Raw genomic sequence first — 17,487 nt, 5'->3', positions numbered from 1 at the left:
GCTGGTGGCATCACAATGCCAGACTTCAAGCTATATTACAAAGCTGTAATCATCAAGACAGTATGGTACTGGGGCGCCTGGGTGGCTCAGTTGGCTAAGCATCTGCCTTCGGCTCAGATCATGATCCCAGGGTCCTGGGATCGAGCCCCGCATAGGGCTTCCTGTTCCACGGGAAGCCTGCTTCTCCCTCTCCCACTCCCCCTGCTGTGTTCCCTCTCTCACTATGTCTCTCTCTGTCAAATAAATAAAATCTTTAAAAAAAAAAAAAAAAGGACAGTATAGTACTGGCACAAAAACAGACACATAGATCAATGGAACAGAACAGAGACTCCAGAAATGGACCCTCAATTCTATTTTTTAAAAATATTTTATTGTTTGAGAGAGAGAATGAGAGACAGAGAGAGCATGAGCAGGGAGGAGGGACAGAGGGAAGAGGGAGAAGCAGGCTCCTGATGTGGGGCCCAATCCCAGGATCCCAAAATCATGACCTGAGCCTAAGGCAGATGCTTAAGTGACTGAGGCACCCAGGCGCCCCTGAACCCTCAATTCTATGGTCAATTAATCTTTGACAAAGCAGGAAAGATTATGCAATGGAAAAAGGACAGTCCTTTCAAGAAATAGTGCTGGGATGGACAGCCACATGTAGAAGAATGAAACTGGATCGTTTTCTTATACCATACACAAAGATAAACTCAAAATGGATGAAAGACATAAATGTGAGACAGGAATCCATCAAAATCCTAGAGAACACAGGCAGCAACCTCTTTGACCTCAGCTGCAGTAACTTCCTGCTAAACACGTCTCCAAAGGCAAGGGAAACAAAAGCACAAATGAACTACTGGGACTTCATCAAGATAAAAAGCTTCTACACAGCAAAGGAAACAGTCAACAAAACTAAGACACAACCCATGGAATGGGAGAAGATATTTGAAAATGACGTATTAGAGAAAGGGCTAGTATCCAAGATCTATAAAGAACTTATCAAACTCAACACCCCAAAAACAAATAATCCAGTCAAAAATGGGCAGAAGACATAAACAGACACTTCTCCAAAGAAGACATACAAATGGCCAACAGACACATGAAAAATTGCTCAACATCACTCAGCATCAAGGAAATACGAATCAAAACCACAATGAGATAACACCTCACACCAGTCCAAAGGCTAAAATTATCAAGACAGGGAATAAATGTTGGCAAGGATGTAGAGAAAAGGGAACACTCTTACACTGTTGGTGGGAATGCAAGCTGCTACAACCACTCTGGAAAATGAAGGTTCCTCAAGACATTAAAAATAGAGCTACCCTATGACCCAGCAATTGCACTACTAGGTATTTGCCCCAAATATACAAATGTAGTGATCCGAAGGGGCACCTGCACCCCAGTGTTCATAGCAGTAATGTCCACATTAGCCAAACTGTGAAGAGAGACCAGATGTCCATCAACAGATGAATGGATAAAAAAGATGTGGTATATATATACACAAAGGAATATTGCTTAGCCATCAGAAAGGATGAATACTTAACATTTACATTGTTGTGGATGGAACTGGACGGCATTATATTAAGTGAAATAAGACAATCAGAGAAAGACAATTATCATATGGTTTCACTCATATGCGGAATATAACAAGCAGCCCAGAGGATCAGAGGGGAAGGGAGGGAAAACTGAATGGGAAGTCATCAAAGAGGGAGACAAATCATGAGACTCTTAACTGCAGGAAACAAACTGAGGATTGCTGGAGAGGAGGTGGGTGGGGGGATGGGGCAATTGGGTGATGGGCATTAAGGAGGACACATGATGTGATGAGCACTGGATGTTATATGCAACTGATAAATTATTGAACACTATGTCTGAAACTAATTATGTACTATATGTTGGCTAATTGAATTTAAATAAAAATAAATGAATGAAATAATCAGAGAAAGGTAAAATACCTTATGAGTTCACTTAAATGTAGAATCTATAAAAGAAACGAAACAAAACAAAACCAATCTCATACATACAAAGAACAGATTATTGGTTGCCAAGGGGTGGAGGTTTGGGAGGTGTGTAACATAAGTTAAGGGGATCAAGAGGTTCAAATTTCCAATTAAGAAATAAGTCATGGGGATGTAATATACAGCACGGTGACTACAGTCAGTAATGTTGTACTGCAAATTTGAAAGACTAAGAAAGTAAATCTTAAACGTTCCCATCGTAACAAAATACAAATGTTTTAATTTTGGTGACAGACGGTAACTAGACTTATTGTGGTGATATTTCCCAATGTATTTAAGTGTCCCATCATTACGTCATACACCTGAAACTAAGATAATATCGTATGTCAAATATACTCAATAAGAAAGAAAATGTGAAGCCCAAAATACAATAGTACATACAGGTTGTATACACCCTCACAGTTATGTAAGAAAAAAAGCAAGTGTGGGGCGCCTGGGTGGCTCAGAAGTTAAGCGTCTGCCTTCGGCTCGGGTCGTGGTCCCAGGGTCCTGGGATCGAGCCCCGCATCGGGCTCCCTGCTTTGCGGGAAGACTGCTTCTCCCTCTCCCATTCCCCCTGCTTGTGTTCCCTCTCTTACTGTCTCTCTCTGTCAAATAAATTAAAAAAAAAAAAAATCTAAAAAAAAGAAAAAGAAAAAAGCAAGTGTGACGTTTCCAAATTTTTTACATAATTATCACTTAACAAAATCACTCATGAGAAAAAATTATGCTACATTTGGTTAATTCTCAAAGAAAAAGATCACTATTTCACAAACTAGAATTATAAAACTTGTATTTTATATGTTTCACATATTTTGGTGAAAATTAATTCCAATCATTTTTCTAACTTGGCTTATACATGACATATATAGACATATATATACATACATGCGTATTGAAATTGAAATTCTGCACAGAGATATTTAGGAAGTATTAAATATTACCACTGATAAACTTACGAATCAACATGCAGAACCCTCTGGCCACTTCTTGAACATGCAGCTGCAATGATGGATTCAGGCAAACCTATAAGAACACACACCTATTATCACTCAGAATGTAGAAAAAAATATATAGAGAGAAATATTACACAAATAGTTCAATGCATGCCATCACTGCATAAAAAGGTTTATCAAAGGAGGCTCATCCTTGTATTCAAACTTCTAACATTTATACTATTATACCATTGGATATTTGTTAAATGTACACTACTTATCCTAAAATTCTATTATGTGGAGATTTTTTTAAATCAAGCACTTAAAATATTTTTATATGCAAATTTCCATAAATGAGCAACTTTCAAAATATTATTCATATAGCACTGTTATTTAGTAGCTGTGCTCACATACTAGCTCATCTCATTTTCCAAACTGCACTGACAGTGAAGCATCATCAGCACAGAAATGAAATACTGAGGGGCAAATATGTTAATTTGTTGCCCGATGCTTTAACATTTTTTCCTATTGTTGAAATTTGAATCCAAATCTAACTCCAAAGCCATCCAGTGCCTATGAGGGGGAATGGCATATATTTTTCAGTTTAAGCAATAGGTTAGGTAGTTTTTTTAAAAAAGAGGCCATTTACAAGACACATTATCTCACTTTCTGGTTAATACAGCAGTTTGAAAACAACATTAGTGTTCTAGAATCAAATCGAGCCACACCATAAAGTGGGTTATCATAAAGGAAATATATGAGTACTAACAAAAAAAATCACAAATTACCAAAGAATGATTTAATAACCTAAAAATTTCAGATGTTAACCACAGTTAATACACTATATTATACATTCAAGACTGTTCCATAACTTTTTATTGTAAAATCTACTATTTCAGTAGAAACTATTAAGAATCATTTATATCAGTCAGACAAAGCATGTTTTGAAAGTTGACTGCAATTCTGTGGTACTATCACCGACTCTTTCACTATAATGAAGCACCTTGATCCTCTTGGATTTTTATGTAGTAGAAAAGAAACAGCACAATTTTTTTTTTTTTTTGTCAAGGATTTAAACTACACACTAAGCATCAAGGATTTCAAGAAAAGAGTTATCTTCCTTATGTAAAAAGCAATAGGCATATGGAAGCAATTGACACAATCTAGCTGAAAACCACATTAAACACAAGCTCCAGCCGCATTCACAGAAGAACTAGAGTTTTCCAGTGGTGACTACTGTGGGTGTATAGTGTTTGGTTCAAAAACAAAGTTCTGACTCAATGTACTGAAGACAGCCATTAAATATTAATTATTGGAAATAAGCCATCATAAACTTTCAACTTTAACTTCAGATAATTCAAAGAAAAAACACAGTAAGAATTTGTGGTGTAGAAGGAACTAGGAGAAAGGAAGTTTTGTTTTTTTTGAAAGTTTTAAATAGTTAAGCATACTTAATTCTTCAGTCAAAACTGTATTGTTCTAATGCCTTTTATCTTAAGATTATCTGAACTTTTTACACCTAAAAAAATAACTTTCTCATTAATGAAATGCAGTCACTATGGTACTTTAAAAGCTGCCAAACATCACAGTTAAAAAGGACAACAGGAAAAATATTCGGGAAGTAGAATTAGTATGTTAAAGCATATAATAATGACAGCATTAATAATATACCACCAAACATTAGTACAGGGCTTTATGGTTCACAGTATCTTTTCATATACATCACCTCATTTATTCCTCATTATAATCCTGGGAGGCAGGCATTATTATCCGTGTGAGAAAATGGGATGAGAAAGATTAAATAACTTGCCAAAGATCAAGTAATTCATTAATTTGATATTTCAAATTCAATTACCATGGTAAATCCACTCTCTCAACTTGGACATGAATCTGAGAATGAGGATTCAAGGGAAGGACAGCAGCATAAGGAAATGAGTATGGTCTCAATCAGACAGACCTAGGCTTGAATTAATTTTGCTGCTTAACTAGCTATGTGACCTCACACAAGTCACTTGCCATCTTGAGCTTTTGTTTCTTCATCCACCAATGGGAATACCGCCATTTACCTCATAGGACCATTAAGTTGTTGGAGGGTACTTGCTCTATAAAAACTACCTACTTTTATTATTGTTCAGCAAGATACTTTAGAAGCAATACATTTTCATCTAAATACTACTCCAAACATACATCTACTTTTACTAGATGCCAACTCCAATGGCAAGCAACAACAAAATTACTCTTCTATTTGGCTCTATTAGCTCTGACTCTGGATAGGCAAATATGCATGTGGTTATTTCCATGGCTGCAATGAACAGTCAGAGGTCATGTCTCTGGCTGACAAAGCAAAACCAAGGACAGATTTCAATACTGAACATGGTTTGAGTCCAAATACAGAACACCAAAATAACTACCATTTGTGTTTTCCCTTAATACTTCTATCCAGACACTCTCCATTAGTTTGTGAAATTGATAGGCTGTTTCTACATTAAATGGCAAGGGCCTATTATCTTCATGCTTAGAATGATTAACAGACTAATAATACAGTTGGTAATGTCTTCCCACATCTCACATTTCTTCCCACCCATTTAATAAACACTGAGTTAGTTCCTTGAACAGAGGATGCATGCAGTAGATCTTCCATAAATATCTGTTGAAGGAAAGAAAAAAAGAAACAGAAAATGGGGAAAGGGAAGATAGAGAAGAATGAAGCAGACTTTGACAGGTGGTGAGAAAAAAATAGGATAAGGTTAAGACAATTACTAGCCTAAAAGAACTCAGAGTCTAAAAAATAAGAATTTAAAGGGATTGGGACACCTGGGTGGCTCAGTCAGTTAAGCATCTGCCTTCAGCTCAGTTCATGATCCCAGGGTCCTAGGATCCAGTCCGCATCAGGCTCCTTGCTCAGCGGGGAGCCTGCTCTGCCTGCTGCTCCCCCTGCTTGTGCGCATTCTCTCTCTCTGACAAATAAATAAAATCTTAAAAAAAAAGAATTTAAAGGGATTAAAATAATAATTAAAACTATTATAGGAACACAATGGAAAGATGCATTCCCTCTGTGGAGCAGTCACTGAAAGCTCCAAAAGCAGAGGACACTAGCTGCGTCTTTCAAGATCTGTAATTAACACAACTGAAGAGTAGAGAAGGAAAAGGTGAAAGAAAAAAAAAAGGAAAGTGGAAGGGAGTATTCCTGGCAAAGGGTGAAGGGAGAACAAAAGGTGATGTTCAAAAAAGAGTATCTGGAGCCAAATTGGAGTCTGAACTTGGAACCTGTAAGCAACAGGGAATCTTGAAAGGATTTTAGCCAGAACAGCAAATCAGTATTTCAGAAAAAAAACAATTCTAGTAACAGCATGAAGGATGAACTTGTATAAAATTGGAGCTTTAAGTTTCAGGGGTTTTTTCTTAATTATTGTATAGGAAAAGTTAACATATTTAAACTTGTTGGTCTTATTGATAATTTAGCAAAGTAAGTAAAATAACTGCTTGTTTTGTTTAAATTCATATTTATAAGCTCTATTTTAATAGCATTTAAACCCTTGACTGATTTAAAAATGAAACCTTTAACATTTGGCACCATAAAATGTGAACTACTTCTGAATCATTACTCAAATTCACACAATGTCCTGTGAGGCCTTTATACAAAACATATATAAGCTTACAGTGAATTACATAGTCTCTCCCACAAGGAAAAGCCAAACATGAGTTAGAAACAGATAACCTAAATCAGGGTCAAATCACAAAGCATTACACTGGAAACACACTGTAAAATACGTGAGTACAAATATATAAGCACAATGTTTTCAACTACAATATGGGACTAATAATATATCTATCTCACAGGAATGTAGGGAGGAATAGGTACAAAGTAATATAAAACATCTTACACAGGGCCTCCTAGCATGTCACTGACATTCAATAAATACTGGTTCTGTTCCCTTCTCTTCTAACCCCTTCAATAAGATTAGTTATTTGAAGATTTTATTTATTTATTTGAGAGAGAGAGAATGAGAGAGAGCACGAGAGGGAAGAGGGTCAGAGGGAGAAGCAGACTCCCTGCTGAGCAGGGAGCCCGATGCGGGACTCGATCCCGGGACTCCAGGATCATGACCTGAGCCGAAGGCAGTCGCTTAACCAACTGAGCCACCCAGGCGCCCCAAGATTAGTTATTTGAAGAGGAAAAAAAAAATCACTTGTTTACTTAAGTTATCTTCGAAGATGTAAAAATTTAAAAGTTTTTGAAAAGAAGTCCATTAGCCTTTTCTATATGTACATTACAGGCTTTTTCTATATGTTCACTAAAGAAGTTCATCCAGGGCGCCTGGGTGGCTCAGTCGTTAAGCATCTGCCTTCGGCTCAGGTCATGATCTCAGGGTCCTGGGATCGAGTCCCACATCGGGCTCCTTGCTCCGCAGGAAGCCTGCTTCTCCCTCTCCCACTCCCCCTGCTTGTGTTCCTGCTCTCGCTGTCTCTCTCTCTCTGTCAAATAAATAAATAAAATCTTTAAAAAAAAAAAAAAAAAAAAAGAAGTTCATCCAACACTTAGTATTATTTAAACATTCCATATTATTAAATATGGTTATTAAATTCATTTGTGAGGCCGTATCAAATAACTCTGCCAAAAGATTGTAGGAAAAATATCTAATTCTGATTCAAGACAAACACCTTTTACTGGCAAGTCATTTTTATCAAACCACACAAGTTTTAAGTATTAAATTAGCATTTCATAAGTTTGTAATGGGGGAAATTAAGGTTTGTTACTTCATGTCTTTTTCAGTTGAGATTCTGTATAAAGTTGACAGCTAGAAAAAATACATTAAAAGCTTATGGAACATTATATGATCATATACACAAACATGTGTAGTCCCAAATTTCTGCAATTTTCTAAAACCTATCTAGATAAGATATAGATGTTTCATTCTCAAATGAAGGAGCCAGGCTAAAATCAGAACCAAACGTATGAAATTAGTATTTTCAAGAATCTTATCTAAAATATTTTATAGGAACAAAACCATTATTCATTCATTTTCAAAATTCCCTTTTAATCCAAGTCCTTAATGTTGAACTTCATCTTTTACAACTATAAAATTTAAGTTAGTTCTCTATGATCTATTCTTAAAATTGTATTAGTGTCTGGAATTGATTTTTCCTGATGCTATACTTACATAAGATAAACATAAAATAAAATACTTACACCACTCCCAGCATATTGAACAATAAATAATAGATTCTCCTGACAGAACTTTGATGACCTGGCAAGGCCCAAGTGCTTTCAGCCGAAATCATATGAAACCATAAATCACTCTTTATTTTATAGAACATTTCAAAATGGATCCCTGCTTTCTACCTTGAAAGTCATTTCATGCGTTATTTATAACCAGTGAAGACCAGAATGGAAAGAAAATTACATAGAACTAGAAAATTTACTGATATAACTATTTTTTATAAAGAATAACTTTTTTTAGGAAAAAATATAGAACTACTGTACTGGCAAGGAAAAATCTGTGGGCATGACAAGCTTTTAGAGAGCCACATTCCTTACTACTTAACCTTATGTACAGACCTTCCACACCGTCATAAAAAAGCACAAACAACATTAGGTACATAACTGACTAAACTGAGCAATGCAAAAGTAAAACCACATGCTTAACTCACATAGCAGCCACTCAAATAAATGACATCACATAATTAAACGGAAATTGAATTTCAACCCAGGTTCAAGTAGTTTTGTTCATTCCTATTAAATTCTAATTAAAAGTTTGTATCTTTTATTTATTTTTTAGCGGTTACCTGAAAAAGAGAAAAAAGTGCCAGTGAAGCAGCCCAAGGAACTACCAAGAAGTACAGATAAAAATAGTTCTTAAATTGACAACTATTTTAATTCACTATGACTCATATGAAATACTGAACATATTAGTAAGTACTAATGGAGTATATATGGATTTCTTCATGGGAGAAAATAGTTATTAATATCTATGTAATTTTTAGAACTTTACAAAAGTATATTATCCATTAAATATTAATTTACAAAGTTTATGCCAATTTTTTTTAAATTCAATATAGTATAGCTCTGAGTGTTAAACAATAAGAACACTGTTCCAATATTCAGAGTACTGAACTGAACATCCAGAAAACTGGATTCTTGTTTTCAGATTTATACTAAATAGTTGGAAATCATTTAACCTCTTTGGAATTCAGCTTCCTTATAAATATCCTTATAGATAAAATGAAGGGCTTGAAATAAATGGCCCATAAGTTTTGTGACAAGATCTCAAAGGTGAATGTTTTTTTTTTTAAGATTTTATTTATTTATTTATTTGAGAGAGTGAGAATGGAGAGAGAGAGCACATGAGAGGGGGGAGGGTCAGAGGGAGAAGCAGACTCCCTGCTGAGCAGGGAGCCCGATGCGGGACTCGATCCTGAGACTCCAGGATCATGACCTGAGTCGAAGGCAGTTGCTTAACCAACTGAACCACCCAGGCGGCCTCAAAGGTGAATGTTAAAGGTGATCAACAACTTGGCCTCTGCTCTTGGGCGAATAACTTGAACTTAAAAAATAAAAACAGAACTCTAGGAAGATGATATTAGCAGCAAAGTTGTTGAATCTCCCCCAAGATTCCCATAAAGATAGTGTAACCAAAATATCAAAACCAAACACCTAGGGGCAACATTTATAACAAAGATAAGTGACAAAATATGATGAACTCCAAAATACAAGTGGATCATTACAAATCATCAATAGCTATAAGATCCACATGTTATCAGAAAGAATCCATAAGAAAATAAGGGAAGACAAATTTGTGACAGTCCTGAAAGCCAAAGAAACCCAAAATTGCTATTAAGTATTCACTGGAAACTTAGCAGGCCATTTGAGAACAGTAGCAGCAATTGCAAGGAATTTTTCAGGCTCCAACCTATGGAGCCTGAAAAGGAACCCCTGGGAGTGCTAGAATGGAGGGGATGTGTGGGAGGTGGAGTTGGGCCCTATAAACTTAAGGAAACTAATGAAGCAAACTCTCCATATAGATAAATCCCTGAACTGAGGAGTAACTTGGGAATCTAATCCAAAGTCAGCAGGACAGGAAAATTGGGGCAAAGGAAAGAGAAGCTCCATACAAAACTAGGAGAGGATAACACAGCCAGCAGATCTCAGGCTACATTTATTTTATTACTTTGTGAAAACAAAAAAAGAGAGATCTAGAACAGTGATGTTAGAAAAGCTATCCTGACCCACACTCCCCATTTAAAAGCACATAGAAAAATTCCACTTAAAAATGAGCAACACAAAAAGATCATGGTTGAATCCTATGCAATGTACAGGTAAAAAAAAAAAAATACAGGAAAAAGGAGTGAAATAATATCCCAAGAGACAATGAAATAAAGCATGCCAGAAAGACATGCTCACAAATTAGATAAAAACTGTAACATAGGGACGCCTGGGTGGCTCAGTGATTAGGCATCTGCCTTCAGCTCAGGTCATGATCCCAGGGTCCTAGGATTGAGTCCCGCGCATCAGGCTCCCTGCTCAGCAGGGAGTCTGCTTCTCCCTCTGCCTGCCGCTCCCCCCCCCCCCCCGCTTGTGCTCTCTATCTCTGACAAATAAATAAATAAAAATCTTAAAAAAAAACTATAACCTAACTATGGTAATAGAAGCTAAAAAAAGAAATGTAAGAAAATAATAGAAGCTCTGAAAGAACATAAATCAAAATTAGAAAAACTCAGAAGTATTAGAGAATAGTAACATTTGAAAAGAGCGAAATAATTCAAGAAGAAATTAAAGAAAAAATCATTTCAGAAATAAAAATTAAGCTAGAAAGACCACTAGAGCAAAGAAACACAATGGATACATGCCTTAGGAAAAACTGAAGATGCAAACAAGGGCATAAAGGTACTGAAATTATGTTTAAAAAAAGAGGCCTTATCTTTTACATATACATTGAAATATTTACACATAGAATATGATATCTTGAATTTACTTAAAAATAATTTAGGGCTGGATAGTGAAATGAGAAGATGGGGGGTACAGAGAACACAAGATGGTCCATAAATGGATAACTGTTGAAACTGGGAGATTAGTACATGGGGGTTATTTTAGTCTATTTTTTATGTTTGAAATTTTCCATAATAAAAAGTTTTAAAAATAAAACTTAATACCAAATTTTGGACAGCTAATGAAAGTTGGGGACTCTACCAAATAAATAATCTCTTGGAAAGCAGAGATTTAGTATTGTTTTTACCTACATAGAGAAAAATGTATCAACTCAAATTCTCTTAATGAAAGTTTTACTAAGTAATGTAAATATTGCTGAAGACTTATGGGATAAGGAAATGAAATAAGCAGATTCCATTACAATTAATTTTAACTTACTTTTCATTACACTAATATTTCTGTTTTATCAATTTAAGTGACTAAAATGATCTTTTCACAGCAAAGATTATCCCAGGTGAGCTCCCTTCAGACATAATAATATTTAACTTGTGAAGAAAAAAGTTTCTTTGTTCAGCACATATCTTATTTTTGTGCCACAGAAATGAAATTTATATTACCTATAAAGCTATGAGACTAAACAGATGAAAGACTGTATACTCATTCCAAGAATGTTATAATCATGAAACAACCTTCTTCCCTTATTTAAAATCTTATCATGAAATCTACTTTTAAAAAAAATATTATATATTTTAATATTAATACTTTAATAATATTTAATACTTTTTATTAATATTTTAATAGTATTTTTTAAAGTATTATACCAACAAATTGAACAACATGGAAGAAAGCGATAAATTTCTAGAAACATATAAACTACCAAAACTGAAACAGGAATAGAAAATTTGAAAAAACCAATAACCAGCAAAGAAATTGAGTTAATTGTCAAAAAAATTCTAACAGGGCGCCTGGGTGGCTCAGATAGTTAAGCGTCTGCCTTCGGCTCAGGTCATGATCCCAGCGTCCTGGGATCGAGTCCCACATCGGGCTCCCTGCTCCTTGCGAGCCTGCTTCTCCCTCTGCCTCTCTCTCTGTCTCTCTCTCTGTCTCTCATGAATAAGTAAATAAAATCTTTAAAAAAAAAAATCCGAACAAACAAAAATCCAGGACCAGATGGCTTCAAAGGCAAATTCTACCAAACATTTAAAGAAGAGTTAATACCCATTCTTCTTAAACTATTCCAAAAAACAGAAAAGGAAAGAAAACTCCCAAATTCATTCTACGAGGCCAACATTACCCTGATAACAAAACCAGATAAAGAACAACAAATACAGGCCAATATCTCTGATAAACATAGATGCAAAAATCTTCAACATAATGTTACTAAACCAAATTCAACAATATATTAGAAAAATCATTAATCAAAGATCAAGTCAGATTTATTCCTGGGGTGCCAGTGTGGTTCAATATCTGCAAATCAATCAATGTGATACATCACATCAATAAGAGAAATAAAAACCACATGATTATTTCAATAGATGCAGAAAAAGCACTTGACAAAGTACATCCATTCATGATAAAAACCCTCAACAAAGTAGGTCTAGAAGCAACATACCTCAACATAATAAAGGTTATATATGAAAAACTCACAGCTAACAACAGCCTTAATGGGGAAAAAGTAAGAGCTTTTCCAGTAAGGTCAGGAAGAAGACAAAGATGTCCACTCTCACCACTTGTATTTAACACAGAACTGGAAGTCCTAGCCACAGCACTCAGACAACAAAAATAAAAAGGCATCCAAATAGGTAAGAAAGAAGTAAACTCTCACTATCTGCAGATGACATGAAATATATATATATAGTTTCATGTATATATATATATACATATATATATATATAACCCTAAGGACTCCACCAAAAATCTGCAAGAACTGATAAATTCAGTAAAGTCACAAGATATAAAATCAATGTACAAAAATCTGCTACATTTCTACATATGAATAATGAAGAAAAGAGAAAGAGAAATTAAGAAAACAATTCCATTTACAATTGCTCCCAGGTCAAAGATACCTAGAAATAAATTTAACCAAAGAAGTGAAGACCTATTGAAAACTATAAGACACTGATGAAAGAAATTCAAGACAACACAAAGAAATGAAGACATTCCATGCACACGGACTGGAAAAACAAATATTATTAAAATGTCTATACTACCCAAAGCAATCTACACATTTAATGCAATCTCTTCAAAATACCACCAGCATTTTTCAGAGCTAGAACAAACCTAAAATTTGTATGGAACCACAAAAGACTCCAAATAGCCAAAGCAACCTTGAAAAAGAAAAGCAACTCTGGAGGCATCACAATTCTGGACTTCAAGTTCTATAACAAAGCTATAGTAGTCAAAACAGCATAGTACGGGCACAAATATCACATAAAGACACACAGATCAGTGGAACAGACTAGAGAACCCAGAAATGAACCCTAACTATATGGTCAACTAATCTTTGACAAAGCAGGAAAGAATATCCAGTGGGAAAAAGACAGTCTCTTCAATAAATGGTGCTGGGATAACTGGACTGCCACATGCAAAAGAATGAAACTGGACCACTGTACCCATACACACAAGTAAATTCAAAATGGATGAAAGACCTAAATGTGAGACCTGAAACCATGAAAATCCTAGAGGGGAATGCAGGCAGTAACTTCTTTGACATCGGCTGTAGCAAGTTTTTCTAGATAGGTCTCCCAAGGCAAGGGAAACAAAAGCAAAAATAAACTATTGAGTGTACATCAAAATAAAAAGCTTCTGCACAGCAAAGAAAACAATCAATAAAACTAAAAGGCAACCTATGGAATGGGAGAAGATATCTGCAAATGACATATCCAATAAAGGGTTAGTATCCAAACTATATAAGGAACCTAAAAACTCAACATCCAAAAAACCCAAATAATCTAATTAGAAAATGGGCAGAAAACATACAGACATTTCTTCAAAGAAGATATACAAATGGCCAACGGACACAAGAAAAGATGCTCAGCATCACTTATTATCAGGAAAATGCAAATCAAAAGTACAAAAGTACAATGTGGTATCACCTCACACAACTCAGAATGGCTAAAATCAACAAGACAAGAAACAACAGGTGTTGGCGAGGATATGGAGAAAGGGAAACCCGCCTGCATTGTTGGTGGGAATGCAAACTGGTGCAGCCACTCCGGAAAACAGTACGGAGTTTCCTCAAAAAGTTAAATATACAATTACCCTATGATCCAGCAATGCTCTACTGGGTATTTACCAAAAAAAATACAAATACACCAATTCAAAGGGATACATGCATCCCTATGCTTATTGCAGCATTATTTACAGGAGCCAAGATACGGAAGCAGCCAAATGATGCACACACACACACACACACACATATATACATACATATGTATACACACAATGGAATATTACTCAACCACAAATAAGAATGAAATATTGCCATTTGCAAAGACATGGATGAAGCAAGAGAGTATAATGCAAGGTAGAAAAGTCAGGGAAAGAGAAATACCACATGATTTCACTCATTTGTGAAATTTAAGAAACAAAACAAATGAGCAAGGAGAAAATAAAAGACAGAGACAAACCAGAAGACAAACTCTTAACTATAGAGAACAAAGGGATAGTTACCAGAGAGGAGCTCATGTGTGCACTCTCACTCTCTCTCTCTCTCTCCCTCCCCCCTTCTTCTTCCCTTCACCACCCCCCTAAAATAAATAAATCTAAAAAAAAACTTAAAAATATTTTTAATTGAAAAAATAACTAATAAAAATGCCTAAAATGCAGCAAGACAGCTCCTTTTTCATTTTCTCTTACTCTGTAAATATGGTATAATGCTAAAGAAAATATTTTAATCACATATAGCCTGATCCCTAACAATTTTTTTTCATTTTTCCCTTACTTTTGTGTCTTTGTCCACATGTATACATAAGGCAGAAAATGAAACACAAAGGGGTTAAGTAATTTGTCCAAAGTCATTTACCCAGTAAATGGTGAGTTAATACTGGAACCTAGCCACTGTGGCTCAAGTCTGTGCTCTTAAGTACTATACTTTTTCATGACATCTAAATCTCCTTGTCCATCCCCACCAAGCAACCTTACAATTCCATTTTCTGAATTACTTGATTCTCAGAAATGAGTACTTTAACTGGTAGATACCAGTAATGTTAGAAAGGTATGTTCCCTTTTGTGAATTAACTGGCATTCAGTAGCAGCTACTAAGTGTAGAAGGAATCAAAGAAAAAGCATCATTTTTTGCAACTCCTAATGAGAATACAAATTTCTACAAGAATTACCTACTGATGTTAAAACAATTATGTGAATAGTTGGTATCAAACTGAGTATTTGTACAGTGCCAAATTAGCAATACGCAGATTATCTTCAATACACAGGGGAAACATATCCATACAACAGAAGCATCAGATTGTCATCATTCTAATCTAGGGTTAATCTTAGCAACACTCATGGTGGATCAACCGGATATGATGTGTGTTCTGGCATAATCCAACATGGCATCCAATCACTAAAGATAAATTCTAGACAAAAATTTTAACCTTGAATCCGTCAAGCCTTTAGATATAAACTCTCAGTTTACAGGAAAAACATAGGCTAGAGTAATAAAGTAACTGATACCACAAGGAAGAAAGCAGCCAAATCCAAAAGGCAGAACATTCTGTAGGATCACTGGCCCAGTCTCAACATTTCAGTCATCATTTAAAAAAAAAAAGAACTATACTAAGATAAAACAGACTTACAGGACATTAACAACCAGCAGTGCATAATACTGAATTGGATACAAATTTGTCATATTATATCAGCTATAAAGAGTATTTTAGGGTGGGTGTTTGTAGAAAGTTAAATATGGTCTGTGTACTGGAGATAAAAATGAACTGGAATGGATAGAAAGGTATTACTGACTGAAAAAGTTGTAGAATGGTATGTACAGATGATCTTATTTTGTCATGAATGTATTTATGACATTACAAATTTCCTGGGGTGGGGGAGAGGCTTGAAAAGCTGTAAACCAAAGGGCATATAAATACAATTACCTTGGTAAATAGGCATAACCTACTGAAGCTGAAGATTTGAAAACCTAGTATACAACACAATAGCAGTGTGTGTGTACATGTGAGTGTGCAGAGAGGGGGGATTACATCTGTATTCATCTGTACAGACAAATCTCACAAGCATAAAACTGGTCAACAAAAGACACAAAAAGCATACAATAGAATTCCAGAAGTTAGAGAACGATCAAAAACAGGTAAAACAATGTATTTTTTAGAGATGCATACACATGTAATAAAGACACTTTAAAAAATATAAGGGAACAATACAATTTACCATAATCATTACATCTATGGGAAAGGAAGGGAAGACAGATGATAGTGATGCACAAAAGGAGCTTCTAAAGTTCTGGTAATGCTCTTTTTCTTTAACTGGGTCCTACATACACACCATTCACTTTATTATTGTTCACTGAAATAAATGTACACACATATAATACACATATTTCATTTGTACATATGTTATTTTATAATATAAATGAAATCTGTGGACCAGATCCCAGGCCACACTGTAAGACTGCCTACTCCACCAGTTAACTGGCCTCCTGTGTGCTTTCAGAGCACTTTAAATATATTTATATTAATTTCAAATTTAACTATGATAAGCAGCTTTAAAATAGATGTCACTCTGGTAGCTTTTAAATCTACTGATTTTCTCAAAATAAATTCTCAGATCCGGAGTTACTGAGTCTAAAAGAATAAACATTTAAAATTCTTAGTACAAACTGTCAAATTACTTTGCTCAAGTGTTATCTCAATTTATAATATCATATTAATTGACAACTTCATCAACAAATTAGTTCTTACTCTTTTAATGTTTTTAATTAGGTTATTTTACATTCAACTTATTAAGAAAAAATATTTTCCCAGCAGTCTGTTGACCATTTCTATCTTCTCTTTACATTCTCTGCCCATTTGTCTAAAGAGATCTTGATATTTTTCACATAAATTTGGAGGTACTCATTTTCTATAATTAGTCCTGTTATGAGTTGCAAATATTTCTTTTGGTTTTCTATTTTTCAGAGTAGATGCTATAATTTTTATATACTCAAATTCTACCTTTTGTTTTTTGAGATTTCAAAGAAGTTATTTCTCTATAGATCAGATGACCTAGTCTATTCCTATTTTATAGTTCCCACTTTGAAAAAGACTACACTGAGACACTCAGATTATTGTCAGAAAGTCCAAAAATTGATCATATAGTAAAAAAAATTTTAATTTCAACTCAATGAAGAACAGATTATTAGATCAATGGTGTTAGAATAACTGGATGGTGATTTAAATGGAAAAAACCCTCATACATTAAATCAAAATAAATTTCAAGTGAATTAAAATTTAAATGTAAAAAATAAAATATTAAAAAATAAACTAAGAGTTAATATTTACTTAATCTTGGAAGGGAAAGCTATCTATTATATCCAAAGGCAGTTAACAAAAGTAACACAAGTATATGTAAACCTGGTGAAATCTGAATAAGGTGATTGGGTAAGGTCAATTTCCTGGTTATGCTACAGTTATCTAGGATGTTACTCGCCATTGGG

At 34.8% G+C, this 17,487-nt stretch overlaps 1 protein-coding gene across 4 annotated transcripts in view; it reads right to left on the bottom strand.

Annotated features, from left to right (window-relative positions):
• CHM (CHM Rab escort protein) overlaps nt 1-17,487 on the bottom strand; it is a 211,303-nt gene that overhangs the window by 185,162 nt on the left and 8,654 nt on the right. For all 4 annotated transcript variants that reach the window (XM_027608506.2, XM_027608507.2, XM_027608508.2 and 1 more), the window contains exon 2: nt 2,939-3,005. In XM_027608506.2, the coding sequence (XP_027464307.1) occupies nt 2,939-3,005 (67 nt within the window). The remainder of the gene's footprint in view (nt 1-2,938; nt 3,006-17,487) is intronic.

The sequence above is a fragment of the Zalophus californianus genome, chromosome X (genome assembly GCF_009762305.2).
Source record: "Zalophus californianus isolate mZalCal1 chromosome X, mZalCal1.pri.v2, whole genome shotgun sequence".
NCBI lineage: Eukaryota > Metazoa > Chordata > Mammalia > Carnivora > Otariidae > Zalophus > Zalophus californianus.
The sequence above is the reverse complement of the archived record's forward strand: the minus strand, read 5'-3'. Positions and strand labels throughout refer to the sequence as shown.